This window comes from Notolepis coatsorum (assembly GCF_963971535.1).
Source record: "Notolepis coatsorum genome assembly, contig: SCAFFOLD_101, whole genome shotgun sequence".
NCBI classification, from domain to species: domain Eukaryota; kingdom Metazoa; phylum Chordata; class Actinopteri; order Aulopiformes; family Paralepididae; genus Notolepis; species Notolepis coatsorum.
This window is the reverse complement of record NW_028174323.1, coordinates 249,188-276,697: the sequence shown is the minus strand read 5'-3', so window position 1 is coordinate 276,697 and position 27,510 is coordinate 249,188. Positions and strand designations below refer to the sequence as shown.

General features: G+C 44.4%; 1 protein-coding gene across 1 annotated transcript in view; it reads left to right on the top strand.

The window, feature by feature from the left end:
• LOC311247581 (protocadherin Fat 3-like) overlaps positions 1 to 27,510 on the top strand; it is a gene marked incomplete at both ends in the record, with an annotated part of 404,408 nt that overhangs the window by 247,908 nt on the left and 128,990 nt on the right. The window contains 6 exon segments of the mRNA XM_084338612.1: positions 4,444 to 4,664; positions 8,364 to 8,816; positions 10,399 to 10,533; positions 11,285 to 11,696; positions 16,585 to 16,781; positions 24,311 to 24,464. Coding sequence (XP_084194738.1) covers positions 4,444 to 4,664; positions 8,364 to 8,816; positions 10,399 to 10,533; positions 11,285 to 11,696; positions 16,585 to 16,781; positions 24,311 to 24,464 — 1,572 coding nt within the window.

Genomic DNA, 27,510 nt, shown 5'->3' with positions numbered 1-27,510 from the left:
ACTGGTTGGTGAATTAGGATCAAGGCAGGCTATTACAATATGGAGAGATACAGGAGCTTTCCAGTCTCTCATTCTGGATGGGATTTTGCCATTTTCGGAAGATTCTTCATTGCATTCCGGTGCCATTGTTCAGGGCTTTGGAGGAGGCTTTGTGAATACTCCTTTGCATGAGGTCTCGCTAAACTCTCCCTTAGTATCAGGCAATGTTGTCGTAGGAGTGTGTTCTCACATTCCCATAAAGGGGGTGTCCTTCATTCTAGGGAACGATTTGGCCGGTGGCAAAGTGCTGGCTACTCCAGTTGTAATTCCCGTCCCTGTAGTTTCTGAGGTTCCTGATGAGCTCGCACAGAAGCATCCAGGAGTGTTTCCTGTGTGTGCGGTAACACGCGCAATGTCAAAGGTCAAATGTGACACCCATGAGGTTGTTAACTTAGATGGTGATATGACACTTAGTGACACGTTCTTTGTTGAGTTGAAAAGTGGCCCTGATGAGGGGTTTGGTAAGGTGATTCCGTCTCATGAGCAGTTGGTACTAGAGCAAAACAAGGATGTCTCCTTGTCGTCCCTCTTTGAAGAGGCGGTTTTAGAGGATGAAATGGTAGATACGTCTCAAGGATACTTTGTTAGCAATGACGTGCTCATGAGAAAGTGGACACCACCTAACCTGTCCAGTCTGGATGACTGGGGCAGTGTGTTTCAGATTGTTGTTCCAGCCGTGTATCGTCCTGATATACTGCATCTAGCACATGATCATGATCTTGCTGGTCACATGGGGGTCAGGAAGACTTATGACCGTGTGCTGAGACATTTTTGTTGGCCTGGTTTGAAGTCAGATGTGGCACAATATTGTCGCTCGTGCCATGTGTGTCAGGTGGTTGGTAAACCAAACCAGAAGATCCCTCAGGCTCCTCTGCAGCCTATCCCTGCCGTTGGGGAACCTTTTGAGCGGATCCTCATTGACTGTGTTGTCCCCTCCCTCGAACTAAGACAGGGAACCAGTACCTTTTGACTATTATGTGTGCAGCGACCCGTTTTCCTGAAGCCATTCCTTTACGCAAGATCACAGCCCCAGCTATATCCAAAGCTCTGGTTAGGTTTTTTTCGACTTTTGGTCTACCAAAGGTCATTCAATCAGATCAAGGGTCTAACTTCATGTCCCGTCTCTTTGCTCAGGTCCTCCAGCAGTTGTCTATCCAGCATTGCCCTTCCTCTGCCTATCATCCAGAGTCCCAGGGGGCGCTGGAGAGATTTCACCAGACTATCAAAACAATGCTGCGGGCATATTGTACGGAGTTCGACAAAGACTGGGATGATGGAATTCCTTTGCTTTTGTTTGCTGCTAGGGAGGTAACCCAGGAGTCTCTTGGATTCAGCCCGGCTGAGCTGGTGTTTGGCCACACAGTGAGGGGTCCTTTGAAACTGCTGAAGGAAAAGTGGTTGGCTGACCAGACTCCTTCCTCTACTAATTTGTTGGACTATGTGTGTGACTTCAGGCTTAAGCTTAGTAGAGCATGTGAACTAGCGAAAGAGAACCTAAAGGTAGCCCAAGGAAAAATGAAGGTGTGGTATGATAGGCGGGCCCGACATAGGGTGTTCTCACCGGGAGACAAGGTGTTGGTTCTCTCGCCTATTCTTGGGTCTGCATTACAGGCTAAATACAGTGGGCCATACTCCATTGAGCGCAAAGTTGGTGAGGTCGACTACTTGATTAAAACTCCCGACCGCAGGCGCAAGAGTAGATTATGTCACGTCAATATGTTGAAGGCGTACAATGATAGGGCTCAGATTGACCAGTCAGGGGTCAAGCCTGTGGCTGTTCTAACAGTTTCTGCATCTCCTATTGTAGCCGACTATTCTGTGTCGAAGGAGATTTCTCAGGGCCGGTTGCCAAACACCCAGATACTAGGTGACTTGGACTCACACCTGTCGTACTTACCACTTCCTGAGCGTACGGATGTGGTGCGCCTACTTAGACAGCATACACGTTTGTTTTCTGATGTCCCTAGTCGTACTAATGTACTCGAGCATGACATTGATGTTGGTAGTGCAGGGCCAATTAAGCAACATGCCTATAGGGTGAATCCGGAAAAACGAAGGATCTTGAGTAAGGAAGTAGACTATATGGTGAGACATGGCATTGCGGAGCCCAGTTCTAGTGCGTGGAGCTCCCCCTGCCTGCTTGTTGATAAGCCAGACTGCACTCATCGGTTCTGTACTGATTTCCGTAAAGTTAATGCAGTAACCAAGCCGGACTCGTACCCTCTGCCTCGGATGGACGACTGTATCGATCGGGTGGGTTCAGCAGCCTTTGTAAGTAAATTGGATTTGCTAAAGGGATACTGGCAGGTTCCGCTTACTCCGCGAGCACGTGAGATATCCGCTTTTGTCACACCAGAGAGTTTCTGCCAGTATACAGTGATGGCCTTTGGCATGCGAAATGCCCCAGCGACGTTTCAGCGGCTAGTGAACAAGGTCCTGGGCGGGGTAGCGTTCTGTGAGGCATATCTGGATGACCTGGTTATCCACAGTTCCTCTTGGTCACAACATGTGGAGCATCTGGCCGAAGTGTTCAAGCGGTTGGGTGATGCTAACTTGACAGTTAACCTTGCGAAATGTGAATTTGGACAGGCCACGGTTACCTACCTGGGTAAGGTGGTTGGACGTGGGCATGTGTGCCCCATTACAGCTAAGGTGGAGGCTATAGTGGGCTTCCCTGCTCACATCACCAGGCGGGAGTTAAAGCGCTTCCTAGGTATGGCAGGGTACTATAGGAGTTTCTGTAGGAACTTTGCTTCTGTTGTTGCCCCTTTGACCAATCTGCTCAGTCCTAAGGTACCTTTCGTGTGGACTGAGACTTGTCAACAGTCTTTTGAGAGCATCAAGGGTATTCTGATTAGCGCTCCCGTTTTGTCAGCTCCCGATTTTCAACTGCCATTCAAGTTGGCAGTGGATGCTAGTGACCTCGGTGCTGGAGCCGTCCTCCTGCAAGAGGATGCATTAGAGGTGGAGCACCCAGTGTGCTACTTTTCTAAAAAGTTTGACAGGCATCAACTGCACTACTCTACTATAGAGAAGGAGGCGCTCGCTTTGGTTCTTGCCTTGAACCATTTTGATGTTTACGTGGGATCCTCCAGTTTACCCCTTGTTGTGTATACAGACCATAACCCTTTGGTTTTTCTTCGCAGCATGGTGAATTCGAATCATCGTTTGATGCGATGGAGTTTGTTCCTCCAGGCGTATAACTTGGATATTCGCCACATTCGTGGGAGGGACAACGTGCTAGCAGACGCCCTCTCACGATCGTAGTACCGGTGTTTGTGGTACCCGTTGTCGCTGTTGTGGTAGAGGCCCTGACAACTAAGGGGTCACAGTTGTTTTTGTTTTGTTTATGGGTTGTTGTGTAGTGGTTGCCTCTTGGGCAACCAGTTTGGTGGGGGAGGTGTTATGTACTAGAGACCTGGTCACTCCTGTGTCACCAGGGCAGGCAGGTGAGGGCTGCCAATTAGCCAATTAGTGCTGATTGGTTACCTGCTGGGGAGCTTCAAAGGCAGACCCAGAAACACACATGCACGGTCTGTGCCTAGTGAAAGAGCTGTCAGGTTCTTACAGTCCTTGTCCGTTGGGTTACCAGTACATTAGCTTATAGTTATATTAGTAGTTCCTTGGTTTAGTAGCATTTTTGAGTTAGAGCACAGGGTTTTGGTGTTGATTACACATAGGTTGCGTACCCATGAGCCAGGGTCGTAACGGGTGGCAATTGCCTCCTTCACCGCCACTGGTAGAACCCAACCTTGGGCTACGCAGGGTCAATGGCTGCCACACACTGGCACCAGGCTACACACTACACAATGGCGGAAAGGCTCAGGAGACAGGGATTGATATCAGTCAAGTCAAGTCAAGTCAAGACAAGAGTTTTATTTGTCACGGCATACAAGTATACAATGAAATTCGGGTGGTCAATTAAGGGGGAGGGATGATTAGGTGGCCTTGGTGTCACAGGCCAAATTGGTCGAATCCTCTCTGTGATAGGCGCCCTGGGTTCTTTTTTACACGACCCAAATTCAGTCGGGACCTCAATCTAATTTTTTATTTTTTTTAATTCATTGTTTTGTATTTCTAATCAAGTCCTCAAAAACAGCATTTTTCTACCTCAAGATCTTAAGCTGTTTTGAGCCTGGGCTCCAACCACTGTGGGAACTGTGTGGAAACTCAGCTGATTGTCATGCAGCTGAGTCTCTCTGACATCAGAAATCAGCACATTTTCAGATGACTCAGTTCAGTGAGGGTGAATATTGTGCGAGGAGAATTGGAAGAATGCGCCAATATGAGAATTAGAGACATAGATCCTATTAATATAAGTCCACATAGCTAGGAAACAATGCTAAACACTGAAAAAGGCCATTTATAAGATAGTTCCCCTTTAACCTGTTGTTGCCGTTCCAGGCCGCGCGTCCTTCTGCACGGTGCGCGTGATCCTGACCGACGAGAACGACAACGGCCCCCGCTTCCGAGCGGTGGAGTACCGCATGAGCATCAGGGCCAACGTGGCCCGCGGCTCCCTGGTCACGCAGATCCAGGCCACGGACCCCGACGCCGGGCCCAACGGCAGGGTCACCTACTCCCTGTACAGCGAGGCGCGTCTCCCTCTGGTGGACGTGCTGGAGGTCAGCGGGCTGCGGTTTGAATCCTTTTGATCCTTTATTCCGTTTGTAATCTTTTTAATGTATTTACATGTTAAAATGAGTGCTGTCAATAGATTAAAGGAAATATTAACTAATTAATCTCACAATTTTTTGTAATTAATCTAGATGAATCTAGATTAAAAATAGCATTTTTCTACTTAAGACCGAAGCTTGTAACAGATATTTACTTGAGTAAAATCATGGAATTCATGTAAAATCAACACAAATAAAGTGTATTTAGATTCAAAGACTATTTTAATAGCTTTCTTTGAATACAGTTTCTCTCCTGTGAAATAATGTTCAACAGATGTTCAACAAAACCATCAACATTGACTCAGCTAGACCTCTTTCTTATATCCGCGGCGCTAAGATTGAAGATTTTTCACTCCATAGATGAATCTAGATACATTTATTTTAATGCTTTAAATAATTTAAATTAATCTCCAAAGTTAAAGCATTAATTTTGACAGCCCTAATTAAAATACATAACTGAAGGGATAGTTCTGATGGGGTTTTGGACCCCTAGCCCAACCCCAGTTGAGTTGCATTGATCCACTCGAGGCCTTTCTCAGCACAATCCATGCTGTTCCTCATCAGTAGCTCCGGATAGTTAGCCACACAAGGTCAATGGGGTCACGCTCCCGTCCGTACAAGCTGACGGAAGCTCATGGAAATCTACGCTGTGTTGCACCGCCGGAGTGAGTTTCCGTGAGCCTCAGTCAGCGTGTTCAGACAGGACCGTGACCCCATTGACTTTTTGTGTTGGCTGGTGGCCAACTAATCAGAGCTACTATGAGGAACAGCATGGATTGTGCTGCGAAAGGACTCCACCAATCAACGTCATCCTTGTTTCTTTTACCTTCTTTACATTGTTTCTAGAACATTACCACCCATCCCCCATCCCCCATCCCCCACCACCCACCAACCACCACCAATTATTTTGCGTGCCGATATTATATATTGAAATAAAGTGGGTTTTTGCTTGACAATCCCATTTGACTGCAATAAAAATGATTAGAATAAGGTGAGCAGACTGAATCGTGTTAGATAAAACAGATGGTGTATATATTTATTTGTGTTGCAGATGTTAAAGTTTTCCATAATCGCAATATATCGCAATATCGCGACATTACAATAGCATGACATTACAATATCGTGACAGTACAATATCGTGACATTACAATATCGTGACATTACAATATTGTGACATTACAGTATTGTGACATTACAATATCGTGACATTACAATATTGTGACATTACAATATTGTGACATTACAATATTGTGACATTACAATATTGTGACATTACAGTATTGTGACATTACAGTATTGTGACATTACAATATCGTGACAGTACAATATCGTGACATTACAATATCGTGACATTACAATATTGTGACATTACAATAGCGTGACATTACAATATTGTGACAGTACAATATCGTGACATTACAATATCGTGACATTACAATATTGTGACATTATAATATCGTGACATTACAATATCGAGACATTACAATAGCGTGACATTACAATATTGTGACATTACAATATCGTGACATTACAAGATTGTGACAGTACAATATCGTGACATTACAATATCGTGACATTACAATATTGTGACATTACAATATCGTGACATTACAATATCGAGACATTACAATATTGTGACTCTAGTAATCGTTTTAATATCGTATCGTGAGGCCTATAGTAATAATAATAATAATAATAATAATACATTTATTTTATATAACCCCTTACATTAGGCATCTCAAAGCGCTTGTATAGTATATTTGATATTATATTTGATAGTATATTTGATATTATATTTGATAGTATAGTTGATAGTATATTTGATATTATATTTGATAGTATATTTGATAGTATCAAATATGTTTGACCAAAACATTGTTAGATTGAGACCAGAATATATGAATGAGATCAGCTGGAGAGACTGTGTGCCCACATTGGTTACTGGCATCTCTGACATTGGGGGATATCCTGGCCAGTCTGAATCTTGTGATATCATGATTCACTGTATAGTGAATTCTGTGTAAGATTTTAAACTGGATTAAAAAAAACTGATTCCAAGCTATGGTCCCATTGTTCGTTAGATAGATCTGTTCCAAAGTCCCGTCCTCAGGAATCTCTCATTTGGATAGGGAGACCCGGTTATCCAAACCCATGGTTTCACAAATAATTGAAATACCTTTATTTTAGGGACATGACGGAACAGTTTTTTAACAAAATTTTTATCTAATTCTTTAATGGATTTTATACCTTTGTCAAACCAAGTTCGGAATGCAGAGTCGGTGTTTGAAAAGGTACGTATTATTGTCACCTTTGTAAGTAGCAAATAGGGCTAGGGGTCGGAAAACATTTTGAACTATCCCTTTAACTCAATGGCTGCCAACAACGAGTATATTCGTTATAGCCCGCCAATCGAATAACGCCAACAACGAGTATACTCGTTATTGGATCGTTATTTCTTTTATTCGCTATTTCCATTCATACATGATCCAGGTATGCTGTGGTACTGTGTGGCAATGTGTCTGAGATCGCAACGGTCCGATACGCCATCTGGCGGTATGCGGCCGATGTTGCACTCCCTTTGCGTCTCTGTGTGTGGGGCTGTGCGTCATCCGGGGCGGAGTTATCTAACATGGATCAAGATATACACCCGATCGCATTGAATCGCCTTCGGGACGCCAGAATCATTATGCTTTTGGGGGTTATGACGTGGGCCAAATGGACATAGCAGATGGCAATCAAATAATTGGAATATTCTTTTTGGATTATCATCGGCCAGAGGTAAGAGCAATCTAACGTTAATTTCAGCTTGGTTGTCCATTGTTCTCATTGCCATCGCCCCGATCAACGTATGCTGTTGTACTAACGAATGCCGTTATAGACAATCAATTAATCATAAACGCCCCCGCCCCCCCCTTTCATGCATGCATGATGGAACATAATATACCGATCATATGCATTTGAATTTTTAATTGTAGTGTGTATAGGGACGAAATGCCAATGGATTAAGTATAATATGCGTCGCGGCCTATTACTAGCGTTCCAGGAATTATCCTAGACCACTCTAAAACTATACTTATATTCACCACGGTATAAAACGAGAATGTATGGATGGAAAAAAGATTCCTTTTTCACATCTTGAACGATGGATACTCGATGTCAAATGGGCCATAGTATTGCATATGTAGCTATAATATTTAAATAGTTATAGCCCTGCAAACAAGGTGAGCGACTCCCACCGTTTACAGCGCTGGCGGTAGCTGCTACAGGATGAGGCTAATGCGTGGCGGAGAAAGAGTTAAGCAGTATTTAAAAGGAGGAGAAACATGCAGGGGAAATCCAGGAAACCCTCAAGAGGTGTATGACACGGAAATGCCCTTATTTCAATATGTCATGACCGGTTGGCCTAGGAATTGTCCAACTAACACCTCTCCCGAAGGCTAACCGGCCATGTCCGCTTCCATTCATTGTGCTAAGCTAGGCTAACGTGCAGCCAGATAGCTTTCTACTGAACGCACAGAGAGGAAACTGGTATCTATCTTCTTGTCTCTCTCTGGAGAAGACGGTAAGCTAATTTCCCAAAATGTTGGCGTGTTCCTTTAAATTGATTGAGAATAACATTTGGCTACCCCCTCCCCCCCTCCCCCCCAGGTGGAGCCAGACAGTGGGTGGATGATGACCAAGAGCAGCGTGACCCACCTCCAGGGCACCGTGCTCTCCTTCTTCGTCAAGGCCACGGACGGAGGCTCGCCCGCCAAGCACTCCCTGGTGTCCGCCTTCATCCACGTCCTCCCGCCGGACGCCATCGTGCCCTCCTTCAGCCAGCCGCAGTACTCCTTCACCGTCCCGGAGGACACGGCGGTGGGCACGGCCCTGGGGTCCGTCTACCTGGGCCCCGGGCAGGCGGCGCTCTTCGCCGCGGTGGGCGGGGAGACGCCGGACAGCGACCGGGACGGGAGCTTCCTGGTGGAGAGGGACAGCGGGCTGATCCGCCTGGTCAAGCGCCTGGACTACGAGCAGGTCAGCACCTTCCGCTTCAAGGTGTCGGCCACCATGAGGAGAGACCTGATCGAGTCCGTGTCCACTGTGGACCTGGAGGTCAAGGTAGGTCACCTGGGAGCTGCCCAGTACAACCACAGTCTGACACTGTTGACCGTTAGGAGCTGCCCAGTACAACCACAGTCTGACACTGTTGACCACTAGGAGCTGCCCAGTACAACCACAGTCTGACACTGTTGACCACTAGGAGCTGCCCAGTACAACCACAGTCTGACACTGTTGACCGTTAGGAGCTACCCAGTACAACCACAGTCTGACACTGTTGACCGATAGGAGCTGACCAGTACAACCACAGTCTGACACTGTTGACCGTTAGGAGCTGCCCAGTACAACCACTGACACTGTTGACCACTAGGAGCTGCCCAGTACAACCACAGTCTGACACTGTTGACCGCTAGGAGCTGCCCAGTACAACCACTGACACTGTTGACCACTAGGAGCTGCCCAGTACAACCACAGTCTGACACTGTTGACCACTATAGGAGCTGCCCAGTACAACCACAGTCTGACACTGTTGACCACTATAGGAGCTGCCCAGTACAACCACAGTCTGACACTGTTGACCACTAGGAGCTGCCCAGTCCAACCACAGTCTGACACTGTTGACCACTAGGAGCTGCCCAGTACAACCACAGTCTGACACTGTTGACCACTAGGAGCTGCCCAGTACAACCACAGTCTGACACTGTTGACCACTAGGAGCTGCCCAGTACAACCACAGTCAGACACTGTTGACCACTAGGAGCTGCCCAGTACAACCACAGTCTGACACTGTTGACCACTAGGAGCTGCCCAGTACAACCACAGTCTGACACTGTTGACCACTAGGAGCTGCCCAGTACAACCACAGTGTGACCACTGTTGACCACTAGGAGCTGCCCAGTACAACCACAGTCCGAGACTGTTGACCACTAGGAGCTGCCCAGTACAACCACAGTCTGACACTGTTGACCACTATAGGAGCTGCCCAGTACAACCACAGTCTGACACTGTTGACCACTAGGAGCTGCCCAGTACAACCACAGTCTGACACTGTTGACCACTAGGAGCTGCCTAGTACAACCACAGTCTGACACTGTTGACCACTAAGAGCTGCCCAGTACAACCACAGTCTGACACTGTTGACCGCTAGGGGCTGCCCAGTACAACCACAGTCTGACACTGTTGACCGCTAGGAGCTGCCCAGTACAACCACAGTCTGACACTGTTGACCACTAGGAGCTGCCCAGCACAGCCACAGTCTGACACTGTTGGCCAACAGAGCGACTCCACTGTAGCAGTTGGGAGTTGTGTGCCTTGCTCAAGGGCACTTCAGCCGTTGGTATTAAGGGACGGGAGAGAGACAGACAGACAGACAGACAGACAGACAGACAGACAGACAGACAGACAGACAGACAGACAGACAGACAGACAGACAGACAGACAGACAGACAGACAGACAGACAGACAGACAGACAGACAGACAGACAGACAGACAGACAGACAGACAGACAGACAGACAGACAGACAGACAGACAGACGGACGGACGGAGATTGATTGATTGATTAACTGATTGACAGACTGACAGACTGTCTTATTAAATATGGGTCATGTACGGAGTTCAGAGGATGATTTGTCACTGCACAGGTTCTAGATGTGAACGACAACAATCCGGCGTTTGAGACGAGCACGTACGTCGCCGCGGTGATGGAGGGCATGCCCGCCGGGACGAGGGTGATCCAGGTGCGTGCCCTGGACCCGGACTGGGGCTCCAACGGACAGGTGCGTCGCTACCAAGTTTCATAATATACAGTACACAGAGTATTCCGCTCTCCAATTTACAATACGTACAAAACAGATTACGTCAATTCCATCATACAGTATTCACAGTCGATATTTTGAAAGACTCCATCTATATGTTTTTTTTTAGTGCTGTCAGGCGATAAAAAAATGTATCTTATTAATTACAGGATTTGTAATTCATTAATCTAATTAATCGCCTTTTAATCGCATAACCATTTTAGGCCTGATATTCTATTATTCTATAATCATATTTCAAATGGCATAGTGTCCGGATGGCAGAATTCAGTACTGTATCTACAAAACCTTCCGTTTAATCATCTTCCCTTTATTCATATGCTTAGATTTTTCAGGTCTGGTCAATTTTAGCATGGTGTTATTCACAGTCAAGAAAATAAAAATAAAAGAAAACTGATATTCTCATTTGGTTCATTACAATTTACTCAAGCCTAGTAACAGACACAGTATTTCTGACACTGGAAATACATTCCCTGAGATCCATAGATGTCCCTAGAATCAGATACCAAGAACATGCAAATGGACCATATAAAAAAAAAAAAAATTGTAAATGTTTATTCTACGTACTTATGGAATGAATGAGATTTAGAATGAGATTTTTTTTCAAAATCTTGAGTTAATTTTCATAACGCGATAATTTGCTGTGTAATTAATTGATCTAATTAACGCGATAAACTGACGGCCCTAGTTTCTTCTCTCTCGTCCACAACACCAGGTGACCTATAGCCTCGGAGCTCTGCTCAGCCAGACCCTGGAGTCGACCCAAAGAGACTGCGGCGGCACCTCCCCCACCGCCCCGAGCCCCACGGCCACACTGGGCTCCGTCTTCGCCATCGACAGCAAGACGGGGTGGATCACCACCGCCAGCGGCCTGGACTACGAGGCGTGCTCCGGCTACAGGTTCCAGGTGGTGGCCTCGGACCTCGGGGAGCTGCGCTCGCTCTCCTCCACCGCCGCCGTGACCGTCGCCGTGGCGGACGTCAACGACAACCCCCCGCGGTTCGAGAGGGAGTACTACCGGGGCGCGGTGCGGGAGAGCGACCCCCTCGGGGACGTGGTGGCGGTGCTGAGCACCAGGGACGGGGACAGCCTGGAGCAGAACCGCCTGGTCAGATATCACATCACTGGTGAGCGGGGGGTGCAGCAGTCGTAATATCAGAAGTGCCTGTACGCTGTTTAAATGACGCCACGTGCACGCTACCGCGCACGCGCATGCATGTTCCCTCGCGTGCGCACAGAACAGATGATTATTATGCATCAATAGTAGGAAACATGTTTGTATAGGAAATTACTCGTTTTTGTTTCGTTTTTGTAAATAATTGCCTTGAAATAGAGAAGCTGAAAATATCCTTCAATATAATATAAAGAAATTATATTGTCAACAGATATGGTTGAAAAACAAACAATGTTTTAAATGTAATTGTAGATACAATATTGTAGTTACAATTTCTTTAATTGAATTAACTAAAGTAAATACAAACTAAATTAACAATGTAACTTACAGTTTATGGAAGGACAGTTTGCTTCTGAAGCACAACTTAATGCCTCATCCTTCCAGTCGGGACCATTTGTCACATAGTGAGAGGCTCCACAGATCAAGCAAACCCCCACAGGGCTTGTATTTTGGTTTTGCACTTCTCGTTCTTTGTTGTGTTATGGGTATCCTATTATTATGCAAAGTCTTCTAGGTGATAGATAAGTGCCGGGTACTTGGCGCACGGCGCGACGAGTGGAGTGAAAGTTGTGAACGCATTTTTGTGTGCGCGCGCGTGCACATCCGTGCGGGTACTTCTGCTCAGAACACTGCCGGGACGGCGTGGCAACGCGTGGGACCACCACTGCACCCCTGCTGGTGAGGAGGGACTGACGAGGAGGGTCGGGTATCGTTTTGAATTTATTTGATTCGAAGCCAAAAGGTTAAAGGATTTAAAGGTGCCAAAATCGATACTTTCTTTTATATATTTATATATATAATTATAAATACCATGCCAACACTGAATAACTTTTTTAAACTCGGCATACTCTTGCTCTATCAGAGGACCGTGTCATTACATCCATTACACCGCTCTGCTGTCATGTGATGCAGAGTCGACCTACTTCACTGGTTGTTTTGTGTACTGTAGCAAAACGGCAGGTTTAGGCAGGTCTTTTGCAGTATTGTGTTCACAGCATTAAATATGTTATGTTTGTTAAATATGTGTTAAATAGCTCTACATTTCAACAGCCATCCCTGATATAGACTGATGTCTGATCAGTAACATGGGTCTCTCAGTCCCTCCACTCTGCATTAAACAGAAAAGAAATGTTCTGGTATCTCGTCCCACTGTATCCAATCAGGAGAGAGCAATACATCTTGCCAAGCCAGATGTGCTTACTGCACTGGCAGATTATTTTACTTGTTTCAAGGACACATTTGCTTAAAACTAGTTTTTATTACTTATTTTTGTCAGACCATTTTTGCAGTTTGGAGTTCTCTCTCCTGATTGGGGATTGGGAAACGGGATACCAGAAAATGTATTTCCCACTTACTGCAGACCCACATTACTGACCAGACAATCTCTATCAGTGATGGCTGTCAGAGTGTAGACCTATTATTTTAACATGTAGACCACTTCTTTTTGTTACGGTTTGGTAGCAGGTGTGTGTTGGACCCAGGCGCAGTACAGAACAGATACGACGAGAGGCAGATGTTGGTTTTCAAACAAAGCACTTCATTCTTTAATTAGAGTAGATCAATGAACGCGCATACGATGGCAGATAAACAAAAGGGGAGAAATCTCCGTCTCCAAAACACGTTAAATACGCTTCACAATACATAGGATACTCAGTCTATACAATAATCGGGGGGAAATAAAGGGGAGAAAGCAAGGTCTCCAAAACACGCTGAAAGGTAAGCACATCAAACGACGGTGCTGCAGATACACGCGATAATATAAACTTTCAACGACGAATACAATCGGCAATCAAAGTGACACGGCGACTCAGACACATATAGCGAACGAATTTATCCTCCTATAATAATTAAATAATTAATTTAATTAAATAATAATCCTTAAATCATATCTCTAATTAAAATTATAACTTAGGAATAAAATTGTCTGTATTATGTATCTCTGTTATATGTCAGTTAGTAGGTAGGTGTGTAAACCTACCCACGTTGTATTTTTTTTGTTTTGTTTTTGTTTGTTTGTTTTTGTTTATTTGTTATTGTTTTGTTTGTTCTTATTCTGTTTGTATCTGTGTTCAGGCTCCCTCCAAAAGCTTTAAATAGCTTCTTGGGAGACCTGGCACATGCACACAATTTGCGTCATGTTATCACATGAGGATACTCGCATGTAAAATGTATCGTGTGTGTGTGTGAATAAAAATTCATTCATTCATTCATTCAATTCATTCAAGGAGCGATAATGTAGGTATACTTCATGGACACTACAGTTTAGTGGTCGGCTGACAGGGTTTGTGTGACACAGGGGAGAATATGAAGAGGCATTTAATGAGCCACACCAGGTACCAATGAGTGTAATTAGGACAGGTAGACATTGCAATTACCCACCAGGTAACGCTAGGCGGCTAGAGGTTCGCTCACTCACGAACCCCAAACGTAAACATTTTAACAAACAAATAAATACCACTTACAGCACCATTAACGATACTAAACTAACAATACTAAAACAGCAAAGGACAAAGAAAAGAAAGGGCAAAGTATACAATGGAAAGCAGATTGTAGTACTTCAGCAGTTACATATCTACCACCTCATGAAAGAGTAACGATAATATTGTGCAGGTTCCATGAGGGAATAATTAAGTGACACATCTGCAACATTTTCCTTTACAGTTACAGTTATACTAAGTGCTGCCTCTATTCAAAATGCACAAAACGTTTTGCTAGGGGGGGGGGGAATCGGTAGCATTGATCGAGTGTAGGCCGAAGCTCTTTTACCCATTTGATCAAAATACACTTACGAGCAAGGAGCAGTAACGTCTCTCTTGGCAAGGGTTGTCGAGTAGACTCTCACCTCGGTCACTCGTGCACACAAATCACCGCAGGAGAAGTTGAAGAGGGTTAATTGCTGAGCTGAACTGAACCGTCTTGACGCTGCCTCTGGCAATGATGCCGCGGATCTGTGAACGACATTCACACCACAGTGCTTTTTAGCAGCTGGGGGAGGAGGGGGGAAGGGGGGGGGGGGGTGCATAGTGCCGTTCGAGGTGATGATTCTGAGAGATGCAGAGTGTTGCTCAGTGTTGCCAACTCATTTAATAATTTGTTTATTTGGACGGGACAATGCACAATTAATGAACACCGTGGAGTGTAAAAAAAATTTCGGATTTAGCACGAGGCTAATTTCCATCTGTTTCCCATCATTTTCAAGGGAAGTTGCCAAAGGCAGGTCCGTTTGTTGCTAAACGTTGCTAAATGACGTTGTGATGTCATTGCGCGGTGACTGCATCATTACGTAGATTACACAATGACATTACTCAAGTGTTTTTTTATGATCAGATATTTCGTTACATAATAAAACCGACGGCAAAACCACACATGAATAATTGTATTTGGCTGTTTTATGTGGCTTATTGCTAGACAGCTAACATGATAACAACAACAAGGTCAAGCTCAAGGTGAATCATAGATTTTTTGTTTTATTTTCTTATTACCCAGTAAAACACATTCTGAACAATTATAGTTGTGTTTTGTGTCATTTAGAAAATGCATGCGTTTCAGTCACTTTTCAAAAGTTGCTCAAAGTTTCCAAATACATTCTAAAAGTAGCTACATTTGTGTTGCTAGGTACTTTTTGAGTACCTTGGGTATAGTCTGAAAAGTTGCAAAATCTAGCAACAAAAGTGCTAAGTTGTCATCACTGGTGTCGCTAGAAGCAGCTACATGACCTGCCCGTGCGTTCTACTAATGTCCCTCGCAGAACGTCCATGAGTATCATAGCATGAGCGAGGGAGGGAGTGACCACAATTTGAAAAGCAACAGCATGTCTTGTCTTCTTGGTCGTTTCGTTTAAAGGGTAATCAAGTGAGGGGAATGCATTGCTGGGATTTTACATAAAATGCTGTTTTCACCTGTTAATACTGTAACTTTGAGTTATTAGTTATATATATATATATATATATATATATATATATATTAGTTATACAAACATCAACATTATGGAAAATGCGCTTACCGTCTTCTCCAGAGACAGACAAGAAGACACCAATGTCCTCTCTGTGCGCTCGGCTCAGTAGAGAGCTATCCGGCTGCAAGCTAACCTAGCTTAGCACAAATGAATGGAAGCGGATACGGACCACTAACTAAAGGTGTTGTTGGCCAACAGCTATAGGCAAGCGGTCCGTATATTTGCTTCCGTTCATTTGTGCCGAGCTAAGCTAGCTCGCGGCCGAATAGCTTTCTACTGAGCGCACAGAGAGGAGATCGGTGTCTATCTTCTCGTCTGACTCAGAGACTCAGAAGAAGCTTCTATCCCCAGGCCGTCAGGATGCTAAAGGCTAAATGACAATAACACTATGTAACAAACCATCAAATACACCCACAGCACACACATCCACACACGGCACACACTCACTTTAAACAAACAACTCACTGCAGCACCCACTTTACCCACTTTAGACACCTAACACACTTTATATTTATTGGTAAAGAATTTGCACTACAACTCATACCTCATCACACCTTACTGTAAATTGTACCTAAATTGTACCTCATCCCATGTCTGCATTGTACTGTATATTGCATTGTAACTTAGTTACTTTTCTACTCTGCATTGTATATATTGTATATATGTACATTGAACACTTTTGTCTACGCACTTGACTTCTATTTTATACTTATTATACTTATTTTATACTTATCTATTTTTTATCTAGCACAATCTCTGGAGCATTTTATATAAAAGTACTCTGTATTTTTGTATGACAACTAATAAAGAAACTTGAAAAGCTTGACTCTGGAGAAGACCGTAAAGCACATTTCCCATAATGGCGTGTTCCTCTCGTCGTCCCCAGGCGGTAACCCGCGGGGCGTGTTTGGACTGGCCCTGGTGCAAGGAGAGTGCAAGGTGTTCGTGAGCGGCCTGCTGGACCGGGAGCAGCAGGCCCGCTACCTGCTCAACATCACAGCCAGCGATGGACAGTATGTGACCCGCACCGCCGTGGAGGTCAGCATCCTGGACGCCAACGACAACAGCCCCATCTGCAGTCAGGTGAGCGGCGCCGGTCATAACTTCCATTTCATTTCATTTCATTTCAAACCTTTATTTGAACTCAAAAAGCAACATGAGGTTTCCCTCGTGTTGTGTGTCGAGTCGAGTGTACATTTCCCCCGAGGGGATCAATAAAGGAATATCTTATCTTATCTTACATGCAGAAATAAGCACACACAAAAAAAACATATCATATCACACGGCATATAAAATCATAACAATAAGACGACAAGGCGAGGCAAAAAGTAAGGATAACAAATCAATTCAAAACACGTATAACTTGATTGACAAAGGTTGGAGATCAAGGTTTTAAACTATGCAACAGAGGGGAGAATCTCAAGCTTTTATTAATTTTTTTATCCACTTTTTCTCCTTATTTTCTATATTTCTCCCATCCCGATTTCGTGTTTCCAATTCTCCCCTCCCCTGTCTTGAATGTTGCTCGACTATGCCCCCCACTGGTTGGTTGTAGGGAGGATAGAAGCCTTGCATCACGTGTCCCCTCCGGTACACGAGGAGGCAGCCTGTCACATCTTTTCACCTGCCCGCGCGGACTCTCATTGGTGAGGTGTAACGTGTGGGAGACTCACGCTACCCCCGCTATACTTCCTGTCTCTGCTGTGCAGGCGTCCCCCCAACCGACCTGTAGGAGTCGCTGTCCACAACGTCCAGATTACCACCCATCGACTTCCCACCCGCTAACTCTGCCAATGAGTTAGTATATGACGGCTGGCCCAAGCCGGAGGCAATGCTGACACCCGGATTCGATACCGGAGTCTCTTGCGTTGGTGACGAGCGCAATCTCCGCTGCGCCACCCAGCCGCTTGAGAATCTCAAGCTTTAAGGACGGTTGGAGTTCATTCCATGAGCATCATAGTGAAATGCAGATGTACCCTGTTCCGAGCAAACCCAGGGGACCTTAAGATTATGTTGTTCAGTGTTGCTACAGATAATCCCCATTTGTGCACATTATAAATAATAATAATAAAATTTTTCATAAATAATGTCACTTATTGCGGTTTGTCCTTCGATTAAAGAGGCATTAAGAAGTGAATAAAGTTTAGCGTCTGCTCGCAAAACTCTCGAGGCTGCTTTTGTCCTTTTTGTCCCGCACGTATATTCGGTGTCCCTCTTCGATATCCCGCGGTTTAAGCCCCAAAGTAGCGTCTCGCATCTCAAGTCGATTTTAAATTATCGGACGGATTATGCCCTGCAGTGTTTTTGCAGCAAAGTGCAATACGATGTAGAGCCTGCACTGATTGAGTAAATGTCCAGGCCTCTCTGCACGGCCCGTCACCTCTTAATCCTATTTTCTATCACCGGCCACGATGTTCCTCGCGGCTTATTTCTCGACAGAGTTTAAAGGGAAAGTTATATTTGATGTGCATGCTAAAGTAACTGCTTAATCCCTCCAAAATCCCCGCTGTAATCCCTCGCACGCCGCAGGCTGCAGGACCTGGCTCCAGATATTTGACAATTGCTCGATCATAGGAAGACGCACGTATTCAATATTGCACCAAGGTACTGTGTGGCGGAATTCATCTTCAAACTGAAAATTCCATTAAGATGGATAACGCCCGCATTTAGAACTTGGCAGGGGGTCTCATGGACTACTGGTATATGAAAAGGCTCTAGATACACAGGAAATGCTCTACATATTCTGCCCGCCTCAGACCCACTACTATCCGAGCTCCGGGGGGGGGGTCATCAAAGAGAAGCCGGCTACTCTCGGTCCTTGCTCCACAATGGTGGAACGAGCTTCCCACCACAGTCAGGACGGCCGAAACCCCACCAATGTTCCGTCGTCGACTAAAAACAAACTTCTTCAATCAATATCTGAAATTAAAAAAAAAAACGGAAAAAAACACTAAGCTTCATACAGTTTTTTACTATCATGCACTTTGCCACTAAGTAATCTTCCTTGCCTATATTACTTCCTACTATGCTATTATGTCTATACTACTATGCACACAATACTGTAGCACCCAAGTTCAACACTGTTTGACCGAACATTGTTACTCAGCTGAAAGAGTTGTATTCTTCCTGCTGACCTGTTGTACAGAACTTGAAAGTCACGTTTGGATATAAGCGTCAGCTAAATGACTAAATGGAAATGGGAAATGGAAAAAAACTGTGACCACATTCACCAATGGTGAACATTCTTACTGCTGCTGTGACGCCATGTGGGGAGGCCACAATGCAATGCGGGCACGACGCTCTTCTTCTGTGGTCTTTTAACATTCATAATAACACAGGAATGGGAGTGGCTGGCTCTGCGCTGACATGGCTGTCATCATACCTCAATGACCGCTCCTACCAAGTGTCATGGAGAGGGACCCTGTCAGCCACCCGCCCCCTGCGGACGGGTGTCCCCCAGGGCTCGGTCCTAGGACCCCTTCTCTTCTCCCTCTACACTAAATCACTGGGTAATATTATCACGTCTCATGGCTTCTCCTACCATTGTTATGCCGACGATACTCAACTCTTCCTCTCCTTCCCTCCCTCAGATATCCACGTCTCTGAGCGGATCTCGGCCTGTCTGTCCGACATCTCCGCCTGGATGACGTCCAACCACCTCAAACTGAACCTAAGCAAAACAGAATTGCTCCACCTGCCGGCCAAATCCTCCCCCCTAACCGACCTTTCAATCACAGTCGAGAATGCAGCTGTGACTGCGTCCCCGACCGCCAAGAACCTTGGTGTTGTCCTCGACGACCAGTTGAACTTCTCTGCTCACATCGCAGCAACGACCAGAACCTGCCGATTCCTCCTGAGCAACGTCAGAAGGATCCGCCCCTTCCTGACAAAAGAAGCCACCCAACTCCTCGTCCAATCAACAGTCATCTCCCGCCTCGACTACTGCAACGCACTGCTCGCTGGCCTCCCGACCACTGCCACCAAGCCTCTTCAACTCATTCAGAACGCAGCGGCCCGCCTGATCTCAAACCTACCGAAGTCGGCCCATGTCACCCCACTTCTTAGGGACCTGCACTGGCTCCCCATTGCTGCACGAATCCGCTTCAAGGCCCTTGACCTAGCATACCGTGCGGCAAAGGGAACCGCTCCCGCCTACCTCCGGTCAATGGTCTCTAACTACACACCCTCAAGACCCCTACGCTCTGCATCTTCTGGCCGCCTCAGACCTACTCCTATCCGAGCTCCGGGAGGGTCATCAAAGAGAAGTCGCCTATTCTCAGTCCTTGCCCCACAATGGTGGAATGAACTACCCACCCCAGTTAGGACAGCCGAAACCCGTCCAATCTTTCACCGTCGACTAAACACGCACTTCTTCAACCATTATCTGAATAAAAAAAAAAAAAAAAAAAAAAAAAATCTAACCCTAACTAACCGTACTGTCATGCACTTGTCCTAATAAACTAACCTACACTGTAGCACTCAACACTTTGATGAACATTGTTGCTCAGCTGATAGAGTTGTGCCCTTCCTGATGGCTTGTCGTACAGAACTTGTAAGTCGCGTTGGATAAAAGCGTCAGCTAAATGACTAAATGTAAATGTAAATGTAAACACTGCTGTGACGTCATGTGGGGAGGCCACAATGCAATGGGGGCACGGCGCTCTTCTTCTGTGGTCACGGGCAGCCTGATGTAATAAATACCAAAGAGGCTGGATTAAGAAGAGGGAAGACGGGTGGGAAAATGAAAGGGAGGTGACGTCCTCACTGAGAATGCAACGCCACGTCATTCACGTCGTTAGAGAAACTAAAAACACACTTCTTCAAAATTTTTATAAATACTTAATCTTTGTCTTTTACTATCACGCACTTTGCTACTAAGGAATCTACCTTGCCTATACTACCTACTATGCTAATATATTCTAGACTCTATACTACCATGCACTCAAGACTGTAGCACTCAAGTTCGACACTGTTTAAACTAACAATGTTACTTAGCCTTAGCCGATAGAGTTGTACCCTTCCTGCAGACATGTTGTACAGAACTTGTAAGTCACTTTGACCCAAAGTGTCAGCTAAAATGACTAAATGTAAAATGTAAATGTGTCACTGTGGTCCATCACTCCCACAAAATGTCTTGGAAATATTATTTTGTTCCTATTCAAGTGTCTCACTGTAAAAGTAACTGGAGACAAACAATGGATTTAGGATTTTGTCTTTTGCACTGAGAAGCACACCGGCTATCGGGCTCACAGCCAGATTTACTGAGATGAGAAATGCAGGGCGAACTGCAAGGTGGTGAGAGAAAGTGCTGCAGTTGCCACGGGCACTCATTCCGCATCTTAATTACAAAGGCTGCAGCTAATTATTACACAATCAATACGTGTCAGGAACTTCCTCCTGGTGGCATTATGCACATGACTTAGCAAGGCATTAAAGTGCACCGGTCGGTCGCAGGAATTTAGCTTGCAACCATTGCTGCAGGCTGTTTCAACGTTTCCTAAGATTAGTTGACCAACTCAGTTCGGCCTGCGGGGCGTTTTCAGGGGAGAAAGATTATCCCGGAACCGGAGAGAGGTTAATCGTGTGCATGGTCAAATCTTCATGGTTGTTGATGTAAATGTATTGTTAAAACATGGCTAATCTGATAAGAGTTATGAACTTCCAGAATGATTGATGTTAATCATAATCTTCAGTTGGACCCGGCTTGTTGCCTATAGAAGTGATAGACTACAGAGTCATTATCTTAGGGTGTTTTCACATTAACACTTTGAGTGCCGGGACCCGTCTTTAGACGTCTTTGCTGGCCATGCTAAAGTTGCCGGAGGACGCGTTACGTCGTCCTTATATCAATATTTCAAAAATCTGCGATCGGATTCATATGTCCCCTCCGCTGGCCTGAGATCCACCAACAGGACCCACTGAGCTCTCTGGCGGTTCAGGAGCGCCATCTGGTGGCCGATCGGCGCAATCGCCAAACAGGATGTTGAATAGAGGTTGTCATGACGACCGTACTACTTCCGGGCGCTTGCTATAGGTCATGGGACTCTGGCTCGTCACGCTACACAGTGATCGATTGGCAATAACTCGATAAACAACATGACGTATATACCATTATACAAGCTGGAGATGGACCGGGTAAAAATATATCCCATAATGATAAGATTTCTACTCGACGATGATCGCCCAATGGCGCGCGGAGACTGGGGTGAGTTTCAGCGTGTAACGTTACCGTCTTCGATACTAACTGCTATTATCAACATTTGACCCACATTAGATGATTGGTATAACGCTGCCCACGGAATTATAAACGCCCCCTCGCCCATCCGGTCAACATCAGATGACGTGTAGTAACTTCTAGAAGTACGTCTAGTTGGAATTTTTTATATCGCGCTGATTGCCATCAAACTGTATTGCATCATCAATATAATGCATTTGGGGCTATATATCACGTTCTGGAGAAAGCTGCAGAAAGAGATGAAAACATACTTATACATTAGACCATACTTTACTATGAATATGTGAATGAAAAAGTTTAACGTTGCTACACAATGAACAATACATATAGGACTTTGAATGGGCCCTAATAATGGCAATGTAGCAATATAATTTAAAAAGTTATAGCCCTGCAAAGAAGGGGACTTTCTCCATAGACAAATAGCGCTGGCAATCTATGGTATATCATGAATTTAACCTTAGGCAGCCAAAGTGTTAATAATAATAATAATTCATTTAATTTATATAGCGCTTCTCAATAACCCGAAGTCGCTGACAATAGTCGGGAGCAAATGTAAAAACAAAGAAACAAAAGCAAAGAAACAAAACAAAGAAACAACAAAGAAACAAAAACAAAAGGAACATGAGACCATGGGGGGAACAGGGGAGACAGCATGATAGCACAAAAAGACTGGAGACAGACATCAATCAGGTTGGAGGGGGGGGGGGGGGGGTTATGGGTGGGGGGGGGGGGTTGAAGGCAAGGGAGAACAGGTGGGTTTTGAGGCGAGCTCTGAAGGTGGAGAGTGTAGGGGAGTCTCTGATGGACTGGGGGAGGGAGTTCCAGAGTCGGGGTGCAGTGCGAGAGAAGGCCCGATCTCCGAAGTTTTTAAGTTTGGATGTCGGGACAGTGAGGGAGGCAGTGGAGGAGGACCGGAGGGAACGGGTGGGGCGGTAGGGGAGAAGGAGATCAGTCAGGTAGGGGGGGGGGGGGCCAGGCTGTGGAGGGCTTTGAAGGTGAGGAGGAGTGTTTTAAAGTTTATGCTGTGTTTGATCGGGAGCCAGTGGAGAGAGTGGAGGACAGGAGTGATGTGTTCGCGGGACCGGGTGGAACGTTTGCCCCCGTTCCGTTCCCGAGAACGATAGCCCCCCCTCCCCTGCCGGCCAGCTTTCACACTACCAATCTCGTTTAGTTCCCGAGCACACTTGAGGGAGCGTTATGCACCTAATAATTGGTTTGCGATCCGCCAACGAACACAAGAGTACACTTGCGTCATCTAGTACGCGACAAGTCTTTAGAGAAATCGTCAAAGCCTGTACAACGGAGTGGTCCTTCGCATCAAGACATGCCTTTGTTATGCTAAGATGCTACTCGCGTTCGTCAATAAGGTGAGAAACAGACCTATCCTCTTTTGAATTCCACAATGGACAGTCGAATATAGTTATGACGTCGTGTCGTTGTCACGTTGTTACAGCAAGCCTCTTCCGTGTTTTGGTACAGTTGTGCTCACATTGGCAATCGTATATATCACATATCACATTATACATGTGCTGTATACACTATTATGTACTATATACTATTATATACTGCAGGTATACTGTAATGTGTACTGTAATGTGTACTATATGTGTGTACTGTAATGTGTACTATATGTATGTACTATGTATGTACTGTATGTAAATGAAAAAACAAATAAAAAACGAAACGTGAGTCTTCAGGGGTGGGGCCCGACAATAGCAGCTGGTAAAACGTTGGCGATTTATGTGTCCAAAGCCCCGAAATAAAAAAGAACTGAACTGAACTGAACTGAATATCCTGAGTGTTTGAGATGGAGCACACTTTGCCTATAGACAGAAGGGAGATGAGCCCGTGTTGGCCCTTTAGTCAGACGTCTGCGCCAGAAGTGATGCACAAATAGCTCGGTAAATCTGGCCCAGTGTTATTGTCTTAATTTGATGGCACTCTGACATGTTTTAAGTCAGTATCGGAGGGGAAATAAATTAAACTAAAACTTTTACCAAATGTACACTTTTGCTTACCAAATTGTGAGACCAAATTGCTAACTGCTTTACGGTTAAATAATTGAAATGAGATGTTAACTACTAAAAGGAAAATGTAATTTGCCTAATTAACTCGTTGTTAAACTACATCCAAAGTCAGTAATACAAAATAGCCACTCTTATCAAATGGATAAAAAAAAAAGCCTTTAATAACTGGCTAATTCATCCAGAGAACGTTAAAAAGGGGATGTGTAGTAAAAACTGCCATAAAGCAAGTTTTATGTCATTTTCATTCCTTAAAATCCGTGTGCACGTCAAATGAATGTGTATGTGTTTGCATGCATTTGTGCACGTGTGTGCATGTGTGCATGTGTGTGTGTGTGTGCGTGTTGTTCCAGGCGGTGTACAGTGCCTCTTTCCCAGAGGACATCCCCCCTAACAAGGGCATCCTGACGGTGGAAGCCACGGACGCTGACTCAGGCTCCGGTGCCGAGATCCAGTACTCTCTGTTTGGAATTGGAGTGGAGGACTTTTACATGGACGCAAACACCGGTACTGTTCCCACAGGCTCGTCTGATATTTTTTATTTATTTATTTATTTGATGTTTGTAATTGTAGAGTATGCACATGATACAAAAAAATATATGCGTCTCAGCCAAACAACATCAAGGATAAAAAAATAACACAATAAAGTCTGAGGACTTGTTTACATTGTGGTGCTTGGTCTCAGACAGACAATGCAAGCATTATACAAAATACAAATCTAAAGGAACTACTGAAAAAACGTATTACCATAAAACTATATACAATTTGATAAAAGAACCAATCCTAAAAGATAATAAAAGAAAATAAACAATCCTCAAAGAACTAAAACATTTCAAGTACTTTTAACACTTTCCGTGCCGGCCGTGCCAGTCCTATATACCCCGTTGAGTGCCAACGCTCTATTCAATGACAGAGCGTTCACATTTGTGAACGCATAAACTATATCTTAAATTATGGCTATGTGTCTAATACGACCGTCGCTTATCAATGACTTGTTTGCAGTCAACATTGTCGAAGAGATTCTGCAGGAATCGTGCTTTATTGTAATACACAAAACGCGTTGTCATTTTTTGGCCTATTTATGAATCGTTTTCAAATAAACGCTAGATTATCGATAGAATATGTGTACTTATGCACGCTATAGAAGCGGGCTGAAAAATCTATTATCTTATTTCCTGATCAGCTACACACACTCACAGCCACACACACACATATGGGACACGTTGATCTATAGGTGAAAACAGCTCTGATTATCCCAATACTGGTCAAATAGATTCCTTACCTCAGATCAGATGTTCTCCAAAAAGATAATTCCAATTCCTGATCGCCATTCCAAATATCCATCGCGTTTATTGATCCAACGCTGGGTGGTCGAAAGACATATTCTGTTCTGATGGTGGGCGATGACAGGATTACATGCCTGACAAGTAAAATATGGAATCCGGACTCTTTTTTCCCCATGCGTTTCATTCAGTCCAATCCAATGGGGTGCAGTACCATCCGGAGAGACGATAGGGGGCGGTATTTTCCCTGTTCGAGCTCAGACAGATCCCCACTGGTATTGTGAGGCTAGATTGATGAAAAATAAATGGAAATTGATAATAAAAAAAAATAACAATTAAAAACGAGAAATCTCGTCGCTGGCACTCAAAGTGTTAAAACCATAAGAACTGTCTAAAATAAACAAAAAATACATGGGTGTTACCCTGCGGTATTGTCATCCATAAGCCAGCTAAAGAGACGTCGGCTCACTCTGCCTGCTGTCTTGATAACGGAGACTAACGAGAACAGACCCCTGCCTCTTTCAATGGGGGAATCATCCGTATCTAAGAATCTAAGTCGAACATATCAGAATTTAGTCTTTCATATTTGAAGTAATAGGTATATTATTGACATCACGGAATGCTTAACACATTGGACGCCAGAGGGCGCTATGGGCATTGGGCCATTGTGTGCCAGGCAGCGCTTTGTTCAATGAGGAGAATGCCGTGTTTGCAGTGCTGAAAACTATATTAAATATTATAGCTATGGATCTGATAACGTTGTCGATTGTCAGTGAGTTTCTTCCAGTCAACATGCAAAAAACAGATCATTTTTTCATCCGTACATTTCCGTTTTATACCGTGGTGAACATTAGTATAGTTTGGGTGATTCTGAGTAATCCCAGGAAAAGACGTGAAAACAGCCCTTTATTGAAATTCACTTATCACCAGTGATGGGAATAACGGCGATATAAGTAACTTCGTTACTAACGGCGTTCGTTTTTTCAGTAACGAGTAATCTAACGGATTACTCTTCCAATCTTAATAACGCCGTTACCGTTACTGCAAAAAAATGCGGCGCGTTACTATGAATGAACCTGTTTCTTTCATCAGACAGATATCTGCGCCGAGAGGCAATAATATGTTCTTCCTTGTTTAGTGGGCAGTGCGCGAGCAAAGCATACATGCTGACGATTGGCTGAGGTTGAATAAAATGTCATGGTAAGCCAATCAGAGGTGGAGGTGGGCGGGTGTCTAAAGCATCCAGAGTCTGACACACAGCGCGACAAGACAAGCGATCACTGATCAGTCAGCATGAGACCGCGGTCCGTGTAGTGTACGTTTTGAGCCCAAAAACGAATCCAACGAACAACACAAGCGACTCAGTCAACATGAGACCGCGGGTCCATGAGCGTTTTGTGTTCACTCTTTGCAGCGCAGGGCACTGAGTGGCTCTACTGCAGTGCTGACAGCCTTATCAACAGTGCTGCACTTCCTGGTTTAATATCACAGGCTTCAGGTGCTCAAAGATATATATATCTCTGTATGTCATGCATGTCTTAAATGTCATGATTAGATTAGTTATTCGATTAGATTCTTATATCTGTATGTTGTGTATGTCATTGATTGATTGATTGAAAAGTGTATTAACAGATTGCAGAATGGGTACAGTACAGTACAGCTCAATACATACAATTGTTAAGGGGATGCAGACCAGAGAAAGACTTTCGTCATAAATGTCATGAATTGAAAATGGGGGACCCTGATGTAAACAAGACGAAAGTCTTTCTCTGGTCTGCATACCCTTAACAATTGTGTGTATTGAGCCGTACTGTATTGTACCCATTCTGCAATCTGTTAATTAAAATGTTCAATCAATCAGTATATATTTGTTATTTATTTTTGGTATAGTGCTTAACAAGCATAATTTAATGTTGCCCAGTTGTGGCCTGTTGAGGGGCAATACATATCAAAAGTTCCAAAACATCTATTCTGTTTGTATTTGTATGATCCACTATATAAACATAGTAATTATAATATCTACATACATGGCATTTGATTGGAGGCTAGTCTCACTTTGTCCCACAGCAACATTAAAATAGTTTAGATTTGTGTATGTTGTTTATGTAAAAAAGAAATCTTGAAAGTAATGCAATAGTTACTTTCTGAAGTAACTAGTTACTTTTATAATTTGTAACTGAGTATGTAATTTAGTTACTTTTTGGAAGAAGTAACTAGTAACTGTAACTAGTTACTTTTTAAAAGTAACTTGCCCAACACTGGTGTAGACC